Here is a 27,532-nt window from a genome sequence, read left to right as displayed (position 1 = left end):
CAATGTGCCAAAAGAGGTCAAATTAGAACTGCTATATACTTTTTAAGTAAATACATTAAATCCAATGCTCAAATGAAACCATATCAGTTCACTGAGGTCATCAAACTCTGAAAAGAGTATATTGATGTTTGAATAGTTCTGGCAGAAGGTTTATGAAAATACAACTGTTAGTTATTCATCTCTCCTCTCAATAGAATGACAATTATCCTTAGACAATCATATCACAAAAAATATTCTTCACATGAGACACAATGAACACCTATGTGCTAATCGTGAAAGATGTACCTCCAAAGATACACCACACACACTCACGTTTGAGCATTCATCTTGTAAAACTGGAAATACTCACTAGCTGCCCAGTTTGACATTGATGGCTTTCTGGTCAGGAGAGTCTTCCACTTTCTTCATCATCACCAGGAAATTCAGATCAGGGCTACAGTCTTGGGCCAGGACATGGTAGCAGCTTCTGGCCATCGAGTAGTTAAATGCAACGTCATTGAATGTGGTGATTCTATCTTTGGAAACCGTGCAGAGACCTAAGAAGTATTTAATTAAAATTCAATTAAGCATATCATGATCTCACGCAAGAAGTAGAAAACGGAAACTCTAAATACACAGACATTGACTATCAAAAACGCTAGGAGTATTTTTTTATTTTTATTTTGAAGGTTTTGTATAGCGCGAACAAGACCCTTGCGGGTATCAGAGCGCTTTACAGGGCAGATGGAAAGAACAGAAACATGTGTAGAAAAATATAGTTGAATCTAATACAAATTAACATCTAATACAAGATAGCAGTTATATTACAAGAAATATACATAGTTCGTGTAAATTGAAAGCAATATGATGCACCATTGGGACCTGATCTCACCACCCTTCTACCACACTTAAACCATTAACAACTTCCCATTGTCTTCTGAAGGGCCTGCAGATGGGCTTTAGAGAAATGAATGGACTTTAGCATCCCTTTTTTATTTCTATTCTTGACACTGCCTTCCTCATACCTGATAGGAAGGATAATTAGGGTGCTGACAGGCGAATCAAAAATGAGCCATAGATAGCAATTGGTATCCATAACTACCATCCAAATCTAAAGAGTATGGTTAACTATCAGAACTTAAAGCCTTTTGTCAAAACCTATAATTGTATATGTTTACTCTCTGGCCATCTAGAGTACAAAGGGCCAGATGTTTGAACATTTTCTTACTCACAAACACTCCAAGGTGGTTTTTTGAACCTAAAACATTTTTTTGCTGTGTGTGAATCCTGTTGTATGTAGCATCTGGTAAATTTGTACCGATTCCTTATGCCATTCTGAATGGATACCGGTGTGCTATTAGGAAGAAGCATGTTGTGGGCGTGGCTTTCAAATACAGAACCAATATGCAATGCTTTAATGGTTTACCACTGTAATTACAGTTGCTAACCAATGAAATGATACCGAGCCTCCAGTTTGGATGGTAACCAAGGCACAAAATGTGAAAGTTGAAAATGTTTCAGGGAGAGTAGACTGTTGTCCAGAGGATAGATGGTGACTCCATCTAAGTCAGACTTTTGCAAACAGATAAAATAGTGCATAGATCGGTTTGCATAATTGCACACTGGTCGCAAAAATCTGAGGCTGGTACATTAGTGCATCTGGCACTGGTGATCCGTTAGAAGCGAGTGCATTTTCTTCTTTATAGACAAACATGTATTTTTTATCACAGTATCATTCTTTCATGAACTGTAATGTACCTCTTTGTAGACTGACTTGCATTGCACTATTCAAAGATGATGTTTTGAACCTGATGAGTCATGCGGAAATGTCTGTGTCTGTTTTTAACTTGAAACCACAGTTTGTGTTGTTCCAGGATCCTCTCAAAGATTGCATCTGCATTTATAGCAATAGGGTGAAGCCTCAACTATGAACATCAGCCTCACATTGAAACTGAAAACATGTGATTGGTATAAACAGCCCTTAACCCCACCATCCAGTTCCAGGAGTTTCTCTGCAATCAAACCCCTTTCCCTCTCTAAATATCTTTCTCCCAGCCCTCTAACCCCTTCCCTCTAACTCTAACTCTTCTTATCACTCAAAACTCTAGATGAGTGTTTTTAACATGAGGGGTGGGGCAAACGAATGTCTAGAGAGCAGGCATTGTTTACATGCCTCTCCATAGTGGTCTGTTTTAAAGTATGTAATTGTAGTGACTGCATTAAACTAATGCCTCGTCCAAAAAAAGTCTGATCCTTGCTGCCTTTAACTGTTGCTCTCGTCCGCACAAATTCATACAAACATGGTCCTAAGTAAAAGTTAGGCATGCATGCATTCTCCTTAGAGGCAGAGCCTCAGAGTAAAGAGGACGTATATGGGCAGCAGAGTTAAAACACAGGGGTTGCTATGTGTGAGTCACGGTATTTTGATGCATGTGTAGGTGCATGAGCATACATGCGCGTGAACCTCATTGAAAGTTTGTGTTTTGGTGTCTGTATGTTTGCGAATGTGTGACTAAGGATCTGAAGGAGTAAATGAATATCCCTGTCTGAGTAGTGGTGGATCTCATGCAATGCATTCCTAGCAATTCATTGAGTTTTTCACGGCTCTAGATACTACTGAAGTCACTTGAAGTCTACTGAAGAACTAACATTCCGCCTCTTTACCCAGTCAGAGGATGGGCGGCTCCTGCAGTACGGCTCCGAGACCCGGAGTGAGATTTTTAGCTGCAGCTCAGAGGGACACGGTGGCGGAGGCCAGCATTGACATCGGCCGAGGGCGGGCCAGGTGCTGGAGCTTCTCCAGAGGGCTTGCCACAGTGCACTGAGTCACAAATGTACATATAACATTAAAAAGAGGGTGCTAAAATCTAGCCAATGAGGCGGTCAAGACCGGCGGAGGACTGGGGCCCTTTCTGAGGCATGACCGCTGCTAGGCCCATCTCGGAGCAAGATCTATACAACCTGGCTTTTTTCCCTCAGTGCATACCAAGATCTACCTGCAGACTACCGCAGCCACCTTTGCCCACAGCCTTCTACCCCTACCACCATCACCAGCCCAGGGATCCCTCCAAGCCCAAGAACACCACCTGTGAGTCCAACAACAGCTTGAAGGCCAGGCTGAAAGCAAGAACCCCAGCAATGGTGAGAAGATCATGTTGAGTAAATATGTAATATATATTTGTCCAACCCGAATCCCTTCAACCCCCTAAAATGTAACCTTGAATGAATTTGTAACTTGTATATATGTAACTCTAACCACTAGTATCTGTAGTAGACGTATGTACTTACTACCATTCTTATGTGGGTTTATCTGTTTCTGATCTTTTATGTAATTCATGTACTCTGTCCTTATTTAATGTAACTGGTTCTATTGTAAAGCGCTCTGACACCTTTGGGAAGAGTTTGCGCTATATAAAAACATGCAAATAAACTGAGACAAGCTTTTTTCAGAAAGTGAAAGTGCTTTGCACGAAAGCCATATGAAGTCTTCAAGTAAGGTTTACCTTATAAATAAGGGTGGCAATGTATGAATTAAAGGTTTGAAGCTAGAAAACAGCCACACACACACACACACACACACCCACAAACACACACACTACTCCTTTTATTTTTAACTTCTCTCTTGCAGCTAAACACCCTTCTTATTAACATCATTAAAGGTGAAAGCCTGACTCAAACCTTGTCTATCAGATGGTTTTTCATCTTTATCATGACATTTGCATTTGAAGTTAGAGCAGTTTTAGCTACTAAGACTGAAAGGATATAATCTAATAGTAGCTTCATCTCAAACAACAAATATTAGGGGGGTTGCAATATTGGCTAAGAATTGCCATGGGCAAGGAATACGCTTCTCATCTGATCCACATGGAAGATGGGCGATTGTTAAATTAGCAAGTGGAATTACAATATGTACTGTTTATGGATCAAATCAGGACGACCCTATAATCTTTGAAACTTTGGAAACAGAATTAGCTATGTGGCAAGGCCCGCTAATTTTTTGTGGCGATTTTAACATCTCTTTAATACCACCCTTGTCACCATATATAACTAGATTTAAATATGTAGGTCGAAAACCAAAAGTTTATCGTGCTATCAGTAGCCTAATATGTAGCCTTGGACTAACTGATATCTGGGTGCAGAACAATTTAACAGACCCTGGCTATACGTACTATTCGCATCCCCACCAAAAAATATGTACGAATAGATTATATTTTTACATCCAAAGATTTAACATCTTCTTCGCATATAAACAAACTTCCAAAAACATTATCAGATCATAATCCCTTAATATTATTAATTGATTATGATATTAATTATATTCAAAAAACAATTTGGTCCTTTGATAGGAAACTACTATGCAACCAAGAATATATCGATTACATTAAAGTCTGGACTGAGGAGTTTTTTAACATGAATCGATTTAGTGCTTCAAGAAATATTGTTTGGCATACTTACAAAGCTGCTCTAAGGGGAGAAACTATTAATTACCAATCTAAAATTAGGAATATGGAAAAAAAAGATTATGAAACAAAAATAGCTGCTTTAGCTAAAGCCGAAGAAGAACATATCTTTAAAATCAGGCAATGACAAGATACGAGTTATGCGATGATGCAGGTAGCAATATTGAAATCAGAATTAAATTCCAAATTAAGCAAGAAAGCTGCTGAGACATATCAGTTGCATAGAAAACAAGTATATGAAAGCGGAGAGAAAGTGGGCAGACAACTGGCACTTAGTACACGCCAGAAAACTACAAAGAGAGACATCGTCACTACAGTGGAAAATGGACAGACTTTTACTCACGCAACTGAAATTAATTCTCAGTTTCAGGGGTAGTATCAGAAGCTGTATACAGAGGATACTATAAGGTCTGAGGTGGATACAAAAATTTACTTAAATAACTTTCTCAGCAACCCCGAGGGCACGAAATAACTAGACGATGATACAAGGGAGGATCTTGAAAAAGAAATCTCACTTACAGAAGTTAGTACCGCATTATCATTATTAGCATCTGGCAAAGCAGCCGGTCCCGATAAGATACCGATTGAGTTATTTAAGCTACTTAGTCATCAACTATTGCCAATCTTACATGATTTGTTTCTTGGAATACAATTTAATGGTATACCTCCAATTTCTTGGGAGGAAGCTAATATAATCGTCTTTCCGAAAAAGGGAAAATACTCCTGAACATCTTACCTCATATCGCCCCATATCTCTTATCAATTCGGACTCTAAATTATATGCAAAAATTCTAGCTCTCAGACTCAGTGGGGTCATTGAACAGCTCGCCTCCCCATGGCAGCATGGCTTCATTCCTGGGAAGGGAACTACAGATCATATCCGCAGGGCAATTGCCTTATTTGATGCCATGACTGCCAGGGGGGAGCGAATGTCGATGATCCTCCTTGATGCTGAGAAAGCTTTTGATCGTGTTACCTGGAAATTTCTCTGGGAAGTTATGACGTGTAATAATTTTGGCCCTAAATTTATTAATTCAATCAAATCAATGTATCACCGCTCCAAAGCCAAAGTTTTGGCGGCCGGACTTTTTTCTGAATCAACATAACAAGAGGTACTAGGCAAGGCTGCCCATGCTCGCCTCATTTATTTGCTTTATATATCAATCCTCTTATTTTGAAACTATTGGAAAGCACTAATATCAAACCTGTTATCAGCCACCATCTCGAAACAAAAATATTGGCCTACGCTGACGGCATTGCGATCGTCACATCTGAACCGACAGAGGCTATTCGCGAAATAGAGGCAATTACTTCTGAATTTGGGCCTTATTCTGGATACTCTCTTAATAAAGGAAAGACGATTATATTAAGCACAGCAAACGCAATATGTATGGATCCACGAAGAACCAAAAAAGCTACATATTTGGCCATTGAACTCTGTGCAAATACTAAGCTAATCCCACAAATCAATTTTGATCCATTAATGAAAAAAATTAAGAATGATTTTGAAAGGGTTAATAGTCTTCACCTATCCATTATAGGAAGAGTCAACTATGTTAAAATAAATACGCTACCCAGATGCCTCTACTTATTTCGAGCAATACCATTAGCTATTAAACAAGAAATATTAATGCTGATCAATTCATCTATATCTAAGTTTGTGTGGCAGAATGGGAAAATTAGAAGATCTATTGAGTTATTGTCTCTTCCTGCTGATAAAGGTGGCCTTGCCATACCTAATATGGTATTATATTACTGGGCAGCACAATTAAAACAGCTTACACCTATGATTAAAGGATATACCGAAGAGGATTTAGAGGACCCTGTTGAAATGCCTTCAATATATGAACTTTTGGTTGGTCAGGAGGCAAAAGGCTTACTGCTGCGAAAAACAGAGACAAGAAATTATAAAGACTTTAAAGGAGAAATTATGCTCAATGCTTGGAAAACTTGGAATAAAATTGTTAAATATACTCAAATTGAGAAAATTAATCAATATACACCACTCTTATACTCTAATGCTATTCAGGGACAGGAACTAGCTGGTTTTTTAAAACAATGGGCCAAGCTGGGAATTAGGACAATTGGTGAATTTTTAATAAATGACAACTTTCCTAGCTTTAAAAGTGAAATATAAATTACCAAACGGAGATTTTCTGAAGTTTGCACAGATATTTGCTACATTAAAAGCCAAAGAATCGCTAACTTGTTTACATAAATATGAAATTATTGATGCAATATTTAGATCAAACACTAGAATTGGAACCTTATATAATATTCTCTTAAGCATGAAGAATGATGATCTTGACAAAACAGAAAGAAAGTGGGCACTAAAATTCAATAATCTGAATGTAGACCTAAACCATGTATTAAACATGAGTCAAAAGTTATTGATGGCAAGTAATCTTAGGCACAACTATATAAAACTGTTTTTGACCTATATTTTACCCCCGCTAAATTATTTACATGGGGTAAACGGGAGAATGATTTATGTCCAAGATGCACTCAAGGGCCGGCGACCCTCATCCATATGTTCTATACTTGTCCTGATCTGACCTTAGTTAAAAGCATGATAAACTCCTTTTGGGAAGAAATCTTCAGACACAAAATACCAGAATCGGAAACTCTATTCTTACTTGGCTATGACCATACTTTAAATTTGAAAAAATCTGAAGAAAGATTAGTTTTTATTGGCATGGCTGTATTCAGGATACTTCTATCTGCAAGATGGAAAGACGTAGATCCTCCAAGCTTTCAGATGTGGTTAGCACGTTTCTTGGCAGTTTATAGATATGAAATCGCAATTTTTAAAACAAGAGGGTTACAATCTAAGCTACGAGGAGATATACTTTGGCGACCAATAACTGAATGGAAACATTGGATTGTCCCTGGGGGTATTGGTTGATTGTTGAAAATTACCTATAATCGATCTTTGAGATTATTTACAATGCATTATAACTTTATTTCCCAATGCTATCTATGCTGCTTTCTGCAATCATTTTTTGAATTTCAAAACCTGCGATTTATTAGTACTGCTGTATTATTTGAGTGTATCTGTTTTTTTTTTTTTTTTACATTTTTGTAAACGTTACTGTTTTTACTGTAATGGTATCCTGCTCATTATGCCTGAATAAAAAAAAAAAAAAGAAGTTAGAGTAGTTTTTATTTTTGCGAGTGTTGCCTGCATTAAGAACGCACTCCACAGCAGGTAGGTTTCACATCCTTCATTTCCAAATGAAAGCGTAATTTCATTCCAACCTTTTTAAATCCTCCTACCTGACGCGATTCAAAGCTTTCCTGCTTCTTTTTCAAAGGCATCCTTGAATTCGTAGCAATGTTCCTTGAACACAGTATTCTATGTGCTCATCCATTTGTAGGCCTCTGGTGTGCCTTCCTTAATGGATTTTATTTGCTGTTGCACGCTGGTACTTGTAGTCATGTTTGGCAATTAAATTATACATTCCAGTAGGTTCTGTGAACTTCAGTAACTTTAAAGGACAGATTAAGCCCTCCAGTGGGCCTCCTGTGTCTAATGAGGGGCTGCAGGAGGGGAATTTTCCTTTCCGATGCAGACCCAGCAGCGCAATGAATTGGGAAAGTGAAATTGTATTCCCAGGCCCTCTGGAGGGCTGAATTTGTCCTTTAAAGTTATGTGAAGTTAACACAACCTACTGGAAGGTATAATTAATTACCAAATGTGACTACATTTGAATGCGGGTGACTCTCTTATATATACGATCAAATCATGGGCCCTTGCCGAAACGCGTCAAAGCCCATAATGAGTAAATAAAGGAAGATATATGAAACTTTAGACTGCAGTGTCATTTTCTGGCAAAGTGATTCGGAGCTCCAGAAGCGGTTTTGGATATATTCTGTGCACTTCAGGATTTAACACTAATGGCCAAAAATGTAAACTAAAAAGCATGGCGATTAGCATTTCTTTTCAGGTCAGTTGGTAATATCTGGGGCTGAGCATTCTGGGAATGTCAACTGGGATGTGCAAAATATAATTATGAGGAATGTTGCCCTTTTGCTACATACAATGATAACAGGTGCCACAAAAGTATGAACACAATTCTGCTTAGCGCCAGGATTGGGTAACAGTGGACAATCAAGTACTGAGAAGTTAAAAAATGCTAATGACAGGAACCTTAGAAATCATTCTAGGCTCTTTTCTTGGGAATAACGATTGGTCAAGATCAAAATGACATAGGTGCCCATGCCAACGGTGGCAGTGGACAGGAGTGACAATACAAATATTGGTGACACAATTAAAGACTACAGCAAGTTACACAAAGATTAGCCATGAGTGGTACAAAACATGTCTAAAACTATAATAGTCAATATAATAGTCAATATCAGTGAGCAGAGGTGTGACCGCCAGATGAAAGACATTTCATTTTAGCCCACCAGTAGGACTGGCCAGTTATGAGCTTTTACACGTGTCAAACTATTACTGTTTATAGCACATTAGGACAGGGGAGAGAGAGCCTGAACAGGAGAAAGGCATTACATTTCAGGCCTACAATGTGAATGGCCAGAAGTGAGACCAATTGGGTTTGAGTCCATTAAAGTCTATAACATGTAGAAACATGTAAAAACAGGACCAGAAGGAGACTGAACTGCCTAGGCCAACAGTCTGAATGAAGAGATTTGACACAATTAATGACGGTGTGAAAATATTGTTTAAGCACCTAAAAAACAACTAGTGAGACATTAATTTGACTCAAAAATGTATAAACACGAATACCCACTGATTTTCTAAATTTTCTAACATTTTAAAACACAGAAAAATACCCACTGTAATTCATAAAAAATAAACACTGAAAAAAGGTCACCCTAGTCGTGCATTATTTATGCGCATTTGAAACATAGAAAACCTCTATGTGAGTAAATGAAAGAATTGTATTAGAAAAGGCACTAGTTTTTTTAGGACTTCGACTGATTACATTTATTGATATTCCAGTGCCAACGACAGGTGTCAGAAGAGATCGTATATTTTTCATTTTGCAAAGTTTGTATTTTATGATTTTAGCATACATATCTGATATTGTCTAATGTGAATAAACCCTAAAGTTAACTCCAATATGATTTTTACATCCGAGATCAAAAGAACATGTTGATATGACTACTGGTCATATTCACCTCTCAGTTTGTCTAGGAGGTGTTCTGGGGCTTCAGCAAAAGTATACCAGCTGGGCGACTGAATGTCCGAGGTCTGGATGGGGCGACCAGCAGGGATCGCAACAGGGAGCTGAATGGATCTGTAATAAAGTGTGTGCTGCAGAGGAAACAGTAACAAAGCATTACATTCTGATCAACTTTCTACATATACAGGAATGTGCTACTATCAGCAGTTGTAATATTTACCCTTGGAATCTGCATAACTGCATCAAAGGTTCTTGGGGAGCTCAGAGAAAGGATGATTTTTGCCTGCTTAGAGGGATTTTTCTGTAACTTTTCAGAGAATCCAGCTATAAGAGCAGCTCCTGGAACAAACCGTGCAGCCCTGTAAGTGAAATAAATCATTAGTTTCTGATGCAGACATGGAACATGGGCTGAGGTGTCAAGATTTTCATCATGGGGTGCACTGCATTATAAACAATAAACTTAGCATAGTTAATGTAGGTCTTTGGTGAAGGCAAAAAAAGGGCTGATAGTTTCCATCTTTGCTTCTGACTCATGCTTTGTATGTAGAAATGTATGTATGTGTGTGTGTGTGTGTGTGCGCGTTTGTGTGTAAATTTATATATATATATATATATATATATAATATATTTATAGGAAGAACAAAGGCCTGTAAGTTTTAGGAACGTTCATAGATAGGCATACAGATGCCTATGGCTATGGAGCTTTGTGTAATGTCACGGTGGATAGGTAATGGATGAATGAAAAATGTTCTGTGAAGATGCATGTCTTCTGATTCAATATCCTGAGTGTGAAGGGAGTGAAGGATTGCCCTCTGGTCTTTACCCATAATTTTCAGTCTAGTGATGTCTTGGCTCCTGGTGTGACATTGTCTACCAGAGATAACTAGATTTGTAGCAAGCATTACTAAGGAAAGTGGTGTGAGACATTGGGGCATCTTATTGATAGGGAAATTGATTAAATACTTTTCGCAATGGTATAAGGCACCAATTTTGCTGAAAGAATTTGATTAAATATTTGAAACAGGCCACTTCTGGCAATAGTACAGACAACTATATATGTTTTGATAAAGGGTACTCTCCATTTATTCAAAAGCGAACTGTAGAACTAATCAGTAAGCACAAGAGTGTGTTTTTTGAAAACATGCAACTTTGTGGATGAACACAATCTAAGCTTTGTTGGTTTTGAGAAGACATCTTTCTTTTTGTTTGCACTGTTGCAATACGCTTATGTTAAACGCTAGTTTAACTTCATGAGAGATGGAGCGGTCTTACTGATAAAAAAAAATGTGCACGTCATCCAAAGGAAGTTATCTTTATGCAGCGCATCTACAACATATTATGTAGTACTGTTTGTTTTTGAACATGCACAATAAGTAATTTACAATTAGAAAAAGTAAACATTACCATTTTCCAGCCGATTTCAGTTTTGATGGGATTCTTGGCCACTCAACCTTCAGCCTCAAGCCCGGTTGACTGCCAAAGTGACCAGTTTCAGCCTTTGCCGCAATTTTGTAGTCTTGGCAATTCTGACCCCATTTCACATAGGCCTAAAATCAGGATGTAAAAGACACCATTTATTAGAGTTGAAGTTTTCAGAGGCAGAGTAGATATTACCCTTTTCATTGTTTTCTGTTTTTTTACTGGTTGTTTTTGAATACCTCACCTGTGCCTCATGAGAGTTGACAACAACCGCATTTGCACAAGCGCGCCACCTACTGGCGGCAGCGATTTCTACTGCATAGGCCTGGATCTGGGGCTTGGAGCTGCGGTAGTCGGCGTACACGATCACCTGGTATCCTTGTTTCTTGTTGTCATTTCTCACCGCTTGAGCAGTAACTGCCAGCACTGGAGGTTTGTTGTCTCCCATAAATGCAGGCTAAAGACAGGTAACAAAAGTTGAAAGCAGCTATTTACTTGGAGCACTAAACACCCTTCATCAGTACTTTTCAGGCATGTTGAACTGACGCATGCTTCAGAAGAGTTTGTAGAAGCCCTTTAGGCTTCTTCAAATGTCTCTTGTACACCCCTTCTGAGTTCACTAGTTGGAACTTGCAAAACGATTTGAGTAGTTTTTAAGTCTCTACAAACCACATGAAACCGGTCACAAACTTGAGGATGAGCAAAATCCCACGAATCCTTACACCCTACTTCCAGACATGCCAAGACATGTGACACAGTCTCTTTGTCTTTCAAATAACTATTAGACACATTTTGGTAACTTTACTACCTTCTGTGGATCTCGTAAAAACCATGCCAGGTGCCCATCACCTGTTTATGTTGAAAAGCAATACCACCCTCTCTAGTTTATTGTAAAAAACAGACAGGCCTCTTCTTCTTTCTATCAAACTGCAATTTTGATTCTCTTACTTGTCATAAACAACAGTAATTTATATTCTAAAGTGACTCAGAAAAACAAATTATTTCCATTATTTGTGCTGCCATTATTTTTGCTACCCACACGCCTCTAACACATCATCTAGATTAAGAACAAAACACTAATGCCGTGCTCAATTAGGTGCAAAACACTGATGTATCGTCTTCATTTCATTACGAACAGTAACACATCATCTAGATTATGCACAGACCAATTTGATTTTGCAGGCCTTAGGCCGTTATGCACGTTATCATGGTTAGCCATTGTTCTCTCTCTGTAAAACATGGTAAAATTGGTTTTCACCCGATTAATATAATTAAATTACCTATAGGTCCATAGTAAAGTGGTATAACATATACCCAGGGACTGTCAATTAAATGCTACTAGCGGGCCTGCAGCACTCATTGTGCCAGCCGCATAAGTAGCCCCTTAAAACATGTCTCCAGCCTTCCATTTTAGCCTCTTTGTGGTTTTAAGCTGTCAATTTGACCTGGCCAATTAAGGCCCCTTGCCAAGTTTTTAACACCCCTTTTATTACAAATATATCACCACTAAGGTCGGGAGTAGGTAGCTCCTAGGCCACCGTGCATATAACTAAAATTTGGACATGTACTTTTATCTTTTGAAGTTTATCCCCTTGTGTGCTTCAGACGCCCCCGGCTATCTGACGTGATGGTGGGCGTGTGTGGAGGACGGCCGGGGGCCGTCCGAACTCCACCTACTCCACCCACTTAATAAAACGCCCACACAGCTCGAACATTTGCGCAGCACGGAATGGGTTGAGGTAAAAAAGTAGCGACTTCATGTGGCTCTCACCTGCATGATTCCCTCCCAAACGGTAATGCGTGTTACAAATCTACATAACATCTCCACCATCTGATACGTGCACATAACACTAATAATGTGTTCTGACTATGCTATATAGAACAATATTAACTACACTGGTTGTGATTAGGAAGGGAAAGTGTGAGAAGTTGGCCTGGTATATGCTGTCCCCTAATTAAAGTGGGCACCTTGCACCCTTATGACGTATGAGGTCAAAGATAACATTTAGAAAACTATCCTAGTGGTAGCTGTGGATAGCAGCCTTCAGGCGTAATGTAGAAGGAATACATAGCAGCTTGTTTTACCAGAATATCACCTCTTGAATGACTAAATGAAGGAAAGCCACACAGTAGTTATATATAAAAATATGTATTTATAAATATAACATTCTCTACTATCCTCTACACTAGGATTGAACACAAAGCACACAATACGAGAGCAATAGACCAGTTGTAAGTAGCTCAATACACAGTGGGCTCCAGAGGGAGACCAGACCATGTACTAAAATAGTGGTATAACTGTCACAACTGAGGGACTCCACAGAGGCCGGGTGAAGTGTGGGAGCACAGCGGCGGTCTCTATACAATTTGATGGGGAAGTCGCAGTTACACTTTTAAAGTGTAAGGACCCTTCTAGGAGGACTTCGAGTGAACACCTTGGAACTTAAGGGTTTGAAGAGCCACCCCACCCATGGATACTGAAGTACCAGAGTTGCCTATCCCAGAGGAGCAGGGGTGCTTAGGTCTGAAGTGGCATAGGAAACTGCTGTTGTTTTCAATTGAGAGCTGCAAAGAAGTACTGCTGCCATGAAGGTGAAAAGGGTTCGGTGGAATCCAAGACTGGTTTACGGAAGAAAGAAACATGAAAGCAAAGGGGACAGAGTGACGGGGTGCTTGGGAGACGAATGCCCACTGATGTTGGGTGCTTCAGGTGCGAAGAAGGGATGCTTGACTCTGCAGCCACAGGGACCAGGAGACGTCGAGGACAACCAGGAGCAGGATGCAAGTTGTCCCATGAAGGATGTCGAGTGCTGAGGGGTCAGTGTTCGGCGGTGTTGGACTTTGCCCTTTGTGGCTAAAGTTCCTTAAACTTTTTGCCTTCCTCCTAGACCTTTTTCTGACATTAAGTTGCCGACTTAGATGCTTTGGGCACTTTGGCACTACTGATCAGTGTCAAAGTGCAAGTGCTCCCTGTATAAAGTGTTATGGTAATTGGTTGTCCATAATTGGTATGTGTGCCTTACTAGTAAAGTCCCTAGTAAAGTACACTATGTGTGCCAGGGCTGGTAATGCAAATGCTACTCTTGGGCCTGCACCACAAATTGTGCCACCCACAAAAGTAGCCCTAAAGAGAGAACTCAGGCCTGCCACTGCAGTGCCTGCGCGCAGTGTGCTAACTGCCATGTTGTCCTGATAAGTGCACCCACTTGCCCGTCCTTACCCTTCCCTTTCTATGTACATCAGACACCCATATGGTAGGTCCAAGGTAACCCCTCCCCCCCCTGGGAAGGGTGCAGTGTCTGTGCAGGGTAGGATATTTACTGAGGTGTCTACCATGTCCTGACAGTGAAATACTCTCCATTTAGGTTTTCCCTGTTGCAAGGCCATCTTGCCCATAGTACAGAATGGGGAAGGCTGTGTGAAATGTTTCCAGCCTCCCTTCCCATAGGCTTAAGATGGAGAGGTGAAATTTAGTGTGCCTGAACTCTTAATTTAATAACACATCTTTTTGTTAATGGGGTTTTTGCATTGTGTCTTTAGAAAATGCACTTTTAGAAGTGGCTGGTTTCTTTGTTTTAACAATTCTGTGTGTCTCTGGTTGTGGATTGACTGTCTGGATTTGAATGTGATAGGATCTGGGGAATGTCTTGACCCAGGGGAGGAGGTGAGACAGCAACAGGCTGACCTGCATCTGGAGTGTAGGGGGGAGGAGTAGCCCCTATGAGGTGAAGATGCCTGGGCTGTTGCCATAAAAGAATGGCTCCACCTCCTGCTGAGTGATTGAGGAACCAGACCCCCAATAATCAAAGGAAGAAGGTGTCACTGGCAGGGAGACACCCAGAACTGGTTTGGACAGGGGTCAGTGCCCCCCTGAACACAAATGCGTCAAAGACATTTAGGGGTATAACTACCAGAGCTGAAACCCCTGAACGTTGGACTGATCAAGACTGAAAAGGATTGAAACTATATCATGGTCAAGAGGAACCTCTGCCAAGGAAGAACAGCTTAAGAGACTGAAGAGAAGGACTGACCCTTGCTTTTTGTTCTGGCGCTGGCCTGCAGTTTGCTGATTTAACTAAGGAGAGGCTAAGGGACTTTGCTGTGTGCTGTGTCCCCCTGCTTGAAAGGACTTTGCTGTGTGCTGTGTCCCAAAGTAACTTGTGCCCAAGGGCCTGAGGAGAGCTGGCTCCCAGTTGTGGAAACTCAGGAGCATCAAAGTTTCCAAGTGTGTCTCAGCGGCGCTGTGTGCCTGTGCTTTTTGCAGCTTGGGACCTTATGATGCATTGCTCTAGGACTGTGTGGCCCAAAACACAACCAAGTCTCAGCAACGCTTTGTGCATTTTCGTGTGCAGTCTGAGACTACCCTTGGGGTCCGTAGTGCTGGTTGGAAAGTGCCCCGTGACTGCAGTGGCCCAGCAGCGTAAAGTATTGTCCACGCTGCTGTGAAGTGCTTGTAGCCCAAGCCTGTATCGTAAAGGAGGCTGCGAATTAAGATCGCCGCAGCCGACCTGTGCCGCAACGTGCTGAAGGATTTTGTAAAGATTAGAAAGTCCGAAGGTAATCATGACCATTGTTCGCAAGAAGAATATGCCCAAGATGGTCAGCAATGGAGAAGGCAGCGCCGTAACCTGTCCGGCTACAGCGTCACCTTGCATCAGAGCTGCGTCTTCCTCAGGAGCGCCCAGCAGGACGTCAGACGAGTGGGGGGAGAGAGAGAAAGCGAGGCAGCACATCCCCCAGGTAAGACTTGGACTCATTGGAAGCCGCAAGCGTGGGTGGCCTGGGGAGGCGCAGGAGGAGTACAGGAGTGCTCCTGTCTCTCTCCCGCTGCATCGCATTAGACGCGCTGAGTCCTCGAGCGGCCCGGAACTGCCTGGCAGTACCGGGGCAGCCCTCAGCAGTTCATGACTGTTGATTGTGGTTTGGGCCTAGTGGTGCCCATGCTAATAGCGTAGATTGGCCAGGTATTATTCCTGCATTACGAACTGCCTCATTACTTGCATTAGGGATTGTATTGTTCCTGCATTACAAACTGCCTGATTACCTGCATTGAGGAGTGTGTTATACATGCATTTTGAACTGCCTTATTATATGCATTGAGGATTGAATTATTCTTGCATTACGAACTACCTTATTACTTGCATTAAGGAGTGTGCTATACATGCATTATGAACTGCCTGATTACTTGCATTGAGGATTGTATTATGCTTGCATTACGAAGTGCCTGATTAAGTGCATTCAGGATTGCATTATTCTTGCATTACGGACTGCCTGATTACTTGCATTGAGGATTGCATTATTCTTGCATTACGAACTGCATTAGTCTGACAATACAAAATGCATAGCATTGCATTAGGACTGCATGTGAGCATCGCAAACTGCTCATTAATACCACACAAACCTACAAGTGATTGTTGGCCTAATAACCGGCAAAGTGAAAAATTACAAATACGCATATGTTGGATTTTTATCGTTTGGTCTTACCGTATTTTTCTTCTTGATAAAGATACCGCTATTTTCATACATCAGTATGGTGTCCATTTGTGGTGTTATCACTGTGTCACTGGGACTGTGGTTGCAACTACTTTACACATTGCCTTGAAGATAAGCCTGGCTGCTCGTGCCAAGCTACCAGGGGGTGAGCAGGGGTTAGCAAAGAGTGTCCCTCCTTTCCCTGGCCAGAAGCAGGGGTCCCTATTTGGCCTAAGGTAACTGCCTCATCCAACTAGAGACCCCCAGCTCTAACAGGCGAGAGCACCAACAAGCCTTGGTAAAAGCAACCCACTCAGGAAGGTCAAACAGGTTACAGTGTGGACCAACAAGGTCCATGGGACTCACCAAGCTATGGGGAGTCGGGCATGTCTGGAGCAACCATGAAGGCCCATGAGAAATCAAGATGACCCTCAGGAGGACTCACAGGCCGAATTACCAGGAATCACGAAGGAAACTCAAGCAAGATTGCAAAGCACCAGACCATGTAACACTGCAAGGAGCCAGAGTTCTTTGGGGCAAATACTGCTCACGGTCAGGACTACACCGAGTCCAATGCACAATCTCCAGAATCGCCAGCAAGCATATGCAACTGCAAATGGATGCAGTGCACAGGGGTTCAGGTTATGCAGTTACCATGGGGGTACTGGCCTCAAACTCTGTGAGTGGCAGATTGATCTCAGGGACCCTCCGTTCGCAGGAGCACAACAGCAGCAGGCGAGTCAGTTGCGGTTAGATGCCGGTGAATACAGGGGAGTGATTCCTTCACTCCAAGAGAGATTCCTCAGTTGTCTTAAGTACACCACAGGACCTGCATGGAGTCTTTATGGAGCAAAGGCATAAACTAAGCTTCGGACAGAAAGAGGGACGAAGTCGAGCCAAGGTCGAGGTCCAGAGTGTCCAGATGTTTGAAGGTCAGTGGTTTCTTCTTGTAGACTCGTGTCCACATAAAATCTAAAGTCTTACATCCAGGCAAGCCCTTTTATGCCCACAGGAGAGGGTTGGATAGATTCGGGTGTCCCTCCTAGGTCAGGACAGTTACACCAATGCCCTTTGTCCAGTTTTATGCCAGAGCAGGAGCCAATGGCTCCCAGAACTGGTTTGAGCTGGACTATGCACAAGGACACCAAATGTGCAACCTGTGCAGACTTTCAGACACTCTCAGAGTGCACCCACCCAGCCCCAATAAAATAACCCCTGGCTGGGAGGTGGTCACACCTCCCTGTGACACGATGCCTGATGTGTTGCCTTCCTCTGCTCAAGCTTGGCTCAGCAGGAGGAGGGCAGAAATGTTTCTTTGGTCGGCAGCATCCATTTTTTGCTTTTCGGGTTGAGAAGGCTGGCACCGGTTAGACCAGTGGCCCCACAAAGCTCGCATCTGAAGGGTAGAATCATACCTTCCGCACCAGTTATTGTTGTGGAGGTATGATTCCAAGGTATTTGTTAGCACCATTTTACCCAGGCTGCAGTAGCAGACATAGAGTTACATTTTGCATGGCCTCTCATGGGTTGCATAATAGATGCTTCAGCCCATGGGAGGCCTCTGGGGTACCTATGCCCTGGGTCAAAAACAGTGAGACATAAAGCAGAAAGTGGGGGTAACCATAAGAAGCAGATCCTACTTTCCTACAGATAGATTAATCTTGACTAGATGATACATCAGTTATATTGCCCACAGCTTTACCATTCCAACCAGGTACACAAACTGCCCAAAAATAATGAAGTGTGGGACTAGCACTAGTGTACAAAATCTCACTTTTAACCGGCCATGGTAAAGCTTACACAAAACTGGAATTAAAGTAGATTAGTATATTGTTCATCTAGCATGACATTCATCCTGCTTATCTGCCAATGAACCACTCACACGCTGCAATTCCAAACATTCTCCCGAATTCCATTTAGAATATCACAGTTGGCCCCCCAAAGCTATGCGAGTATGTGATGTTACAGCGCCACATATTACATCGCGGTAGGTAACAACGAGGACGTTACATCGTCCACGTTGTTACCACGCATGGCATTACAACGCAAGTCGTTTCTACGACTTGCACTAGATGGCGTGCTGGACTTAGGAATAGTATAAATTACTATTCCTACTCCAGTTAGCGCAACAGCAGGGAATGTGTTGGACTTAAAATGCAACACATTCCCTGGTGTTGCACCCCATCTAGCGCAGGTCATTGAAACAAGTTGCAATGTAATGCCATGCGTAGTAACAACGCGGACGATGTAATGTCCGCGTTGTTACCAAAGCATGTGGTACTGACATTGTTGTAAACGCTGTCTCCCAAGCTATGCATCTTGAAGTTAGAACTTCCAAAATACCTCATCAATGATCACCAAACTTTAACCTCTAAACCTCCAGCTTTTTGTTACTGGACCGACATATACAGCCGGTTATAATGTTGATGGAATAATGAACTCCAAACTTTTTTACATTTACAGGCATAAATATCACTTTGAGTGATCATCACATTATCAGGTTCAACCTCAACCTGCCCATTGTACCCTTATCCACCACCCACTTTCGCAAACATATCCACGATGTCATGGAACACTATAGTTGTGTTCTAAAGGGCCTGTGGACCCTCTAATGGCTGTCAACCAATTCCACCTATGCCTCCCATATGCCCTTGATAAAGTGTTTCTCTTAAAGCCTCACAAATCCAACAATACTGTGGCTGACTTAACCTCAATGTAAAGTTACAGATGACTACAACTAAAACTCACACAATACAGTGGAGAATATCAGATGCCTGAATGAGAAAATACCTCTTCAGCTTTAGCACTCTAAAGCAACTACCTTGAAAGGAAAAACAAAAAAGACTACTCGCAACTCATCTACGATGCAACCAACATGCCAAACCAAAATTATCTCTTCGTATCTATTAAAGCCATTAATCAGAATGTAAATCAAAATGTGCAAATCACATTCAGGAGTGCAGAAATACCTAGCTGCATCCCCTTATCAATTAGTTTGAGTTCCATAGCCTCTACTCTGCTCATTTAACATACTTTCCCTAGAAAGAAATTACCAAGCAAATAAAGGCTACTAGATGTATTAAAAAATCCTCTTGGTGCTGCTTTCTACCATAGTTCATAAAGTTATCATTAAGTTATTCCTATAAACTAGGGAGTTCAGAGAGAGTCGTACTAACTCCTGCCTTATTGATATATATGCGATAGGGATCCCTCTTTTGAAAATGTTAATTCAGTGACCGGTTTTGGGAGGAGTACTCAGTGATCCCTTGAATCCAAATGTTGTCAATTACCATTCTGCAGATGGAAACTGTATCTCAGGGACAGAAACCATGTATTGAATACCTTACCACCCCCTGTCAACAATCACAAGTAGATGAGTGTTTTGTAGCTTCAATTGCACATTGCATAATGAATTGCGAAGAAGTGGGTGATTTACATTACCTTTTCTTTTGTGATTCATTATTAGTTGTGCAACAGAAAGACTCTCTATGTGCCTTTTGTACAATGAGATCAGCATTGTTGCCGTCACTAGCCCAGTGATATTGTAACTTGCAAGCTTTATGACTGAAAACTTGCTTCATACATCGGGCCCTTAGTTTTATGGTGCATACGGCAGTTACCTTCTGAGATCTTCTGGCACTGGAGCCACTGCTGCTACTGCTCCTTGAAGAGCTGGATTGGGAGGAGGATCTTTGTCTTGAATCCCTCTTCTTAGGATTCTACATAAGAAAAATGTGGTTTATGAAAATGTATGGCTGTAGTGCAGACTACATAAATGCTAACTGTGATATTATTTGCCGAAAGCAAAACTTAACTTTTGCAACTTTGATAGTTGTCACTTACAGATCATGGCTATATCCAAGCCATAAGAGGTAAGCCCTATGGCAGTGTGTTTCTGTATTTGTTGAAAATTAATCAGCTTTATTTCATACACTCCTACTAAAAGCAACTTAGCAGAAGGCAGACAGTCCCTCTAGAAGCATGGGAGAGCCTTCCTCCCACCAGAATCTTGTTCTGTGGAAATAGGATAAAGCAGGTAATGTATGAATGTCCCAAACTGCACCTAAAAAAACCTAAGAGCTTGCACCCTTGGAATAAACCACTTTTTACAATTGTAGCTACACCCTGCATTTTCAAGCCACATGCTAACAGAGGTAAATATAAAAGGCAATGAGGGTCTCATGCTTTTTAGACTGCTGCTTCTTGGTACTAATCTTGGAGAAATGGAGTAATGCACACATTAGAAAAGAAAACCCTACATGAAATCCTGCCTTCTGTTTTTCTTTTGGAGGTATCTGGCACTGGATGCTTATGCCTTAGTTCTCTAGAGGCGAATTGTGAAAATTGAAATGAGGTTTTAAAGAATGCACCTACTTACAATCTTATTTTGAATAACACTTACGTAATTTCTGTTTGCTGGGTGGAAATGAAGGTCATAAATATCAGGGTTCGTCTGTGGTACAAAAATGAGAACAGACACAGTAAAACACTAGTCATTCCACTATACCTACAGTTGATGCTGCACAAAAAAGCAAATATCAATTCTTCAAGCATAACATTGTAGACCAACTGCATCATCTACAAGGTTATCAACACCCACAACATCCCAGAATGTTTAACTAAAAGCACAGCCTCCAGCATCACATGGACAGCAAAGGTGGTTTTTAGCCGCCATTACATTTACAGGGTGATAAATCCCCCTCAAGTGAGGCTATGATATTAAGTATGTCATCAGCACAGCAGCAGGTCCTCAGTGTGATATTTGGAGGTTAGCATTGTAAAATGATTTGTCAAAAGTATATCATTCATATCATAACTGAATTGGTACATTACCTTTTTCCTGTGGGACTCGTTACTACTGCTGCTGCTGCTGCTGCTTGCGCTGCTAATGCTCCATTGTTTCCTGCGATTCTGTTGATGCTGTTGTTGGCTCCCCTGGTGAGCAGCATGATGGCGTCTGTTGCTGCTTTTCCTACTGCTGCTGCTGCTACTGCTGCTGCTGCTGCTGTGACTCCTGCTGCTACTACTGCTGCTACTGCTGCTACTGCTACTGCTGCGGCTGCTACTGCTGCGGCTGCTACTACTGCTGCTACTGCTACGACCCTTAATTCTCCTAGAGTTTCTACCTTCTTTTTGCTCGCTGCTACTCGAGAGGCTCCTTGAATGCTGCTGTGTTTGGTGCTCTCTCTTACTAGAAGGCCGGGTACGAGAAGCTGATGAAGACGATGATGAGGAGGAAGAACTGGATGAACTAGATGAACTTAGCAGTTTTTTGGCCTTTGCAACCTCAGCAATGTCTGGATGCGGCTTCTTGGAATGTTTACGTTTTCTCTCAAGTCTTGCCGTCAGGCTTCCATTTCTGACCTAAAGAATAAATAATCATATAAATGAATATTCTTTTTTAGCAATGCCGAAAAGCATTGTGATAGTTTGAACATCTTTGTATTTTTTCTTTGATGCTGAAGTGCAAATATTTCAAAATCTCTTTACATGACACTTTTACCAATGTAGAAGCAAAAATCTGAATGTACACTTTGCTCAATATGAATAAAAAGAGACAGTACTAGCGACAAATTAAGTAACAGCACGGTAAAAGGGTTCGTAAAAATGTTAGAAAAGGGAACCATACATAGCTAAGTAGTTATAATCCTTATAAATAGATTTTATAACACGATTATTTCTTAAATGTTGTTTTACTTTTCATGTTTTGATGGAAACTAATGAATCCAGTTGTGAGGCCTAACAGTTCTATTTCCTTTCATTGAAAATGTATTATGAGTAGATTGTGGTGCAACTATACTATGAAATTAGTTACAAAATGAAAACTTGCAGATTGGATCATAGAGACCCTAATAATTACAAAAAGTAGGAAATCATTTTAGTAAAATGGTTTTTAAGAATAATTTACATATATGGATGTTAGAAATGTGGCAGTAGGCCATTGCTTAGGCTTATCAATTTCATGTAATAACACAATGGTGAAACATGTATAATGTATTATGAAATAATGATTTGAGGCATTATATTTGATTTCAACTAAGTTTAATACGTATAACCCTCATGCATGCCTTTTAGGATTTCAACATGTTCTTTTTTGAACTGCAATTTTCCCTTAGCAAGAAAAATTATTCATTGAAATTTCTGCAAGCGTTAGGCTATTAGTTCTAAGCATATTTCATTTTACATACAAAGGGCAGGCCTGGAAAGCTAAGTCCTTCACAATGAGTGCTTGGGAAAGAATAAAGGAGTAGCTAAGTGTATTGGGTGACTACATATGTAAACAAACAATACGATTAACGGACTAGTGGAGTGAAACCACATCATTAAGGTGTCATAAGGACTATATAAGAAGAAACCCCAAAGGAGGGGCAAAATATATATATTTTTTCATTTAAATGCGAGGACGTCCCTCTCACAATGAAATGATAATATTCCTTTTTATGGGACACACCTCAGCACGCTTTGGATTTTATCTGTTTAGCGCAGCACCCTACTTTTTCCTATCTTATACTACTTTTTTGCTGATGCCTTTATACAGTAGATATGGAATCATTCTTAGCCAAACAAATTGATTTTGCCTCAAATTTCCTTTTTGCCAATTCTCATGGACTTGTCCTTAGAGGATGTTAAAACTGATTCCATTTCCCTTTTGATTTTCATTTTAGATGCTGTTAAAAAGGACTGAACTATCCTTCTGCCTTTAATAATTGTAGAAGTCCATAATCTAGTATCTGAGGTGTGTTTTAAACCATCCTCTTTGGATTTGAACCCCTGACTAAATGCGTAGTCTTGCACGACCTTCCTTAATATTCTTGACTGAAATGCTTCAGAAATTGCTTATCTGTATAGATTTTGGAACATTAATACAAGGGAAACATCCAGAACTACGTGGCAAGAGCCACGCATTCTGGTAGCCTGCAAGTGTAACAATGTTTGCCCAAACAGCACATTTGCCGCATAAGCGTGGTTAAGGCAAATGCATCTAGTGTTCGGTATGGGTGGGGACCAGAAACAGGAGCATTGATTGGCAAGTGGACATGGTCACGTACAGGCAAGTGGAGCTGGAGCCTGATATGGGGTTTGCAGGGGGTCAGTGGCAAGTTTTTAGGGCAGGCTCGTGGGGGTCACTATCAGAGGAAGGGGTGGTGGTAAGTTTTTTAGGACTCGGGGAGGGGGAGAGAGAGGGGGAGGGGGTCAGGGTACTTTTAAGGAGGTAGCAAGTTTTAGGGCTTGGGATGGGAGTCGTTATCGGGGGATCAGTGGTATGTTTTTAGGGTTCAGGGTACTTTTAAGGAGAGGGCAAGTTTTAAGGCTCAGGTCGGGGTAAGAGTACTTTTAAGGAGGGGGCAAGTTTGTATGGCTCAGTTCCTCAGTTCCTCAGGTTAGGATTTGGGGTAACTTTAAGGGCTGGGTTTTTGGGAAGTACTTAAGAAATGGGGTATTTGTAGGGCTCAGGGCAGGGGAGCAGGTAAGGGGTTGGTAATTTAGGGCTTAGGGCAGAGGGGCAGGTAGAACGGTTGTAATTTAGGGCATAGGGCTGGGAGTTTGTAATTTAGGCCTTAGGGTGGGGGGGCAGGTAGGGTTTGTAATTTAGGGCTTTGAGTAGGAGTCAGAGTAGTGGCAAAATTAGCAGCACATACATCCTTGCCATTCTTGAAATTGCATGATAATGGTATGTATGGTAAGGTGATGCATGGATAAGTTGAATACGTGATTTGGGCTGTGTGGTAAAGGCACGTGTGGCAGAGCCTTGCGTGCCTCTATCATACAAGCCTAATACAATAACTAAACTATTAAAAATTGCCTGAGTATAATATTGTGTCCTAATGTTCTTTATTTGAAACTGAGTTATCTTACTCTTTTGATCTAAATGTGTTGTAGGGAGAATCAAAAAATCTTTTCAAAATATCAACTGCTGCTTCTACTGTTCTGTGTCCCAATATCAGAGCTTCTTGTGTGTATCATTCTAGTTGGACTTAACATCTTTAAGAGATTAGGTCTTCCCATTGCAATACTTTATTTTTACAGTATGGTCCTTAGAGTAGTGTATTTGACCTCATTTGTGAGTTGGTCACCAATTAAGGGTCCTCATTGGGTGGCTAACGTATGTTTTGGACATCGTAAATCCCACCCCTCATATTGCTGGAGAAATATCCATTTGAGGACCATCTGCCTCTGAAGGGAGAGTAATGCAGATATCTGTATAGCTGTAAGGACCCCAGTGCACTTAGAGGTGTAAATAAGTAGTGATTTGAAAGTTTAATCTAAAAATATTTATACTGTTTGCACTGGATCAATGCACTACTACAATACAAAAAGGTCTTTGGTATGTAACACCGTATTTTGTACTATGTACTCTGGACAATAATGCAAGATATTTTTCAAAACAATCATTGTGAATTTGTTTTTATAAGATAGGCAGTTGATATTTCCAACAAAAACATTGCTTTAGGGAATGGTTTAGAATAGTTATTAATTACCGTAAATTCCTCATCAATTCCCAGAATTTTCTTCAGCTTCATTTGAACCACAGAGTCCTCATGTTCTTCTTCCTCATTCTCTCCCACTGTTGCCATGGTGATTATTTTTGAGGCTGATTTTGGTCCTGCCTGGATTTCCAGCAGCAGCTTTTCTATGGCTGCATCTGTATGAGCTGCAAACAACATCAGTCATTAGATTAGTTTGTGCAATGTTTCATATATCTTCAAATATTAATTATGTTCACCATTCTTTAACTGAATAGTTACAAACTACTCAACAAATATTGATTACTTTGAAGTAGTATGTCTACCTGGTTTTATGATGATCTTGGCTTCGTTCTCTCCAACTAATTTGTACAGCGGTGAATTTCTGAGGAAGGCAGCATTTTGTGATTTGTACTCAAGGCAGACTTGGAAACCAAAGGTTTTGGCCTTTGCACAAACTTGATGGGCATTTGGACTACTGACGGCAGAGTGGCGATCTTCTGAAGAGTAGGCGTACTTTTTAGACAAAAGTTCTGATGACACCTCCTGATTCAAAAACACAAAGGACATTTTTCTTACATGTGTTAGTTCTTACAGTGTTTATCTTGTTCCGTTTGTGCATCATTTTATTCATTAGGTAACATTAGGTTAATATATTTATTAATCTGTGTGTCTGTATGTCTTTCCAGCTACCTGCTCCTAAATGTTTCTCTATGGCTCTCTGTGTCTGTCCGTCTGCCTAAGTAGTTAGGTCACGCTCCACTGGAATCAGAACTTATTTTGTAGATATTAAGAAAGCAATAGCTCTTCTGCAGTTCGGTGGCCAATTCTCATATCAACACATGGCATGGTTTTATATAGAATTCAAATCCTGATCTTAAATCAAGAGAAACTTAGCAGTAAATCGATATACGTCTAACATGTCTGAAATGCTTTGCAATTAATCATGAACAGGGCGGCAACATTTTTAAGTGCAAGTTTAAACCACAAATCACCCAATAGAATTAGAAGTAAAATAGGTTTCTTTTGAGATACATAGGTCCACATAAATATCACAATTACATCAAAAAATGAACAATAATTAAAAAAACTGATTTTCTGATAGTCTTTAATAAAACAACTCCCACAACAATGCAAACTCTTATATGTTTTAGTTGTAAAAATCAGATGCAAGTCGTACTGCACATTTTTAAACTTTCCATATTATCCGCTTCAAATAAATCCTATGCTCTTAAAATATATCAGGCAGATCAAAAATATGTAAGTTGCTGAATTTGCCTTTCTATTCTGACTTGTTCTAATCGACCTCCAAAGATTTTCATTTATATTGAGCACCCTTGAATCACATTAGTACGTCTTTATTCACTTTTGAAATAAGGAACACTGTTCATTGAAATAATAAAGCAATATTACCATCATGCTGGCAGCTTCTCCGGAGGACTTTGCAGTTGTCCCAAAATGCTTCTTAAGAATGCTTGGCACAGCTCCTTGGGTCAATAATGGGGTCTTCTTTGCTGCATCCTGGTCTTCGACATTCCTTGTCACAGCAAACACCTGTGCTCTAGGGACACAAAGATGAAATACTGTGATTCAGTCAAATGGATTGGGGATAAGCAAGAACAACAATTAGGTGAGGCCTACAATACTCATTTAATGTATACACGATGTAATGGAAGTGTACGTTTCCAGAATAAAGCAGAACTGTGCTAAAAAAGAAGTTGATATGACAGATTTTCTGATCCGAGTCAAGCTGTGCAGAAAATAGGACCTTGAGCCACAATGAAAGTGGTTCCCATTATCTTATCAGATAGGTAAAGAAGCAGCTTGTATTTGCAAGTCAGGGCAGTCTTTAACTTGTAAAGATAACCCATTTAGCTGTTTTGCAAGGTAGAGAGACTGCATGCATTTGTGACTGCTGCAACCAATGTTTGTGGGGTCATATTAGAGAACGCAACAGTAAAAAGTGGCCCTCCAAACAACAAAACAGGTCCACCATCCACCAAAAAGCCATGCCACAAACTGGCCTGTAAGACATGCCCTCATCGGACTGCCAGATTGCCCTATCGGCCAGTTCGACCCTGGTTCTTTTTGGCATTTCTTTAGTTTCATTGACTCTTCCATAGATGTACATGTACAGATATTGAATGTCCAAATTTACCTGCACATTTTACATGTCCACCTGGTGTTCTCTATATGATGATCCAGTATAACCAAAACTAATATTAACTTTCACTTCATGACTTTTCTCAAGGATAATTTACTGTGGTTCAAATATTGGGTGTTCCTCAGAATGTTTAAGTGCATTTCTAGTTATACATATCTTCTGAACTCCTTATGAACTGAATTGACAATAAAGGGTAGTTTGGAAAGCCTGAGCTCTCTATGTTTGATGTACACCAAATTTGTCCAAACACTTACAGCATCACACAATGACAGCAATGGAGGCATAATGAATCTTGAGGGGGCCCCACTGCAAAGTTCATGAAGGGACACCCAAGCTCCGGACACAGTCAGGAGCCCTCAGGAACACTGGCTGTGCATATTGCTGTAGGGGTCCTCCCTGGACCTCAGGGATCCCTGCACTGTG

At 40.7% G+C, this 27,532-nt stretch overlaps 1 protein-coding gene across 1 annotated transcript in view; it reads right to left on the bottom strand.

Annotated features, from left to right (window-relative positions):
* LOC147747528 (vitellogenin-A2-like) overlaps window positions 1–27,532 on the bottom strand; it is an 82,632-nt gene that overhangs the window by 5,891 nt on the left and 49,209 nt on the right. The window contains exons 20-30 of the mRNA XM_086954014.1: window positions 26,359–26,506; window positions 25,272–25,491; window positions 24,961–25,133; window positions 21,314–21,844; window positions 20,883–20,933; window positions 20,101–20,199; window positions 11,253–11,465; window positions 10,994–11,136; window positions 9,810–9,948; window positions 9,585–9,720; window positions 350–536 (exon numbers count right to left, since the gene is read on the bottom strand). Coding sequence (XP_086810140.1) covers window positions 350–536; window positions 9,585–9,720; window positions 9,810–9,948; window positions 10,994–11,136; window positions 11,253–11,465; window positions 20,101–20,199; window positions 20,883–20,933; window positions 21,314–21,844; window positions 24,961–25,133; window positions 25,272–25,491; window positions 26,359–26,506 — 2,040 coding nt within the window. The remainder of the gene's footprint in view (window positions 1–349; window positions 537–9,584; window positions 9,721–9,809; window positions 9,949–10,993; window positions 11,137–11,252; window positions 11,466–20,100; window positions 20,200–20,882; window positions 20,934–21,313; window positions 21,845–24,960; window positions 25,134–25,271; window positions 25,492–26,358; window positions 26,507–27,532) is intronic.

Source organism: Lissotriton vulgaris, chromosome 1_1, assembly GCF_964263255.1.
Source record: "Lissotriton vulgaris chromosome 1_1, aLisVul1.2, whole genome shotgun sequence".
In the NCBI taxonomy this organism is placed as follows: Eukaryota; Metazoa; Chordata; class Amphibia; order Caudata; family Salamandridae; genus Lissotriton; species Lissotriton vulgaris.
The sequence above is the reverse complement of the archived record's forward strand: the minus strand, read 5'-3'. Positions and strand labels throughout refer to the sequence as shown.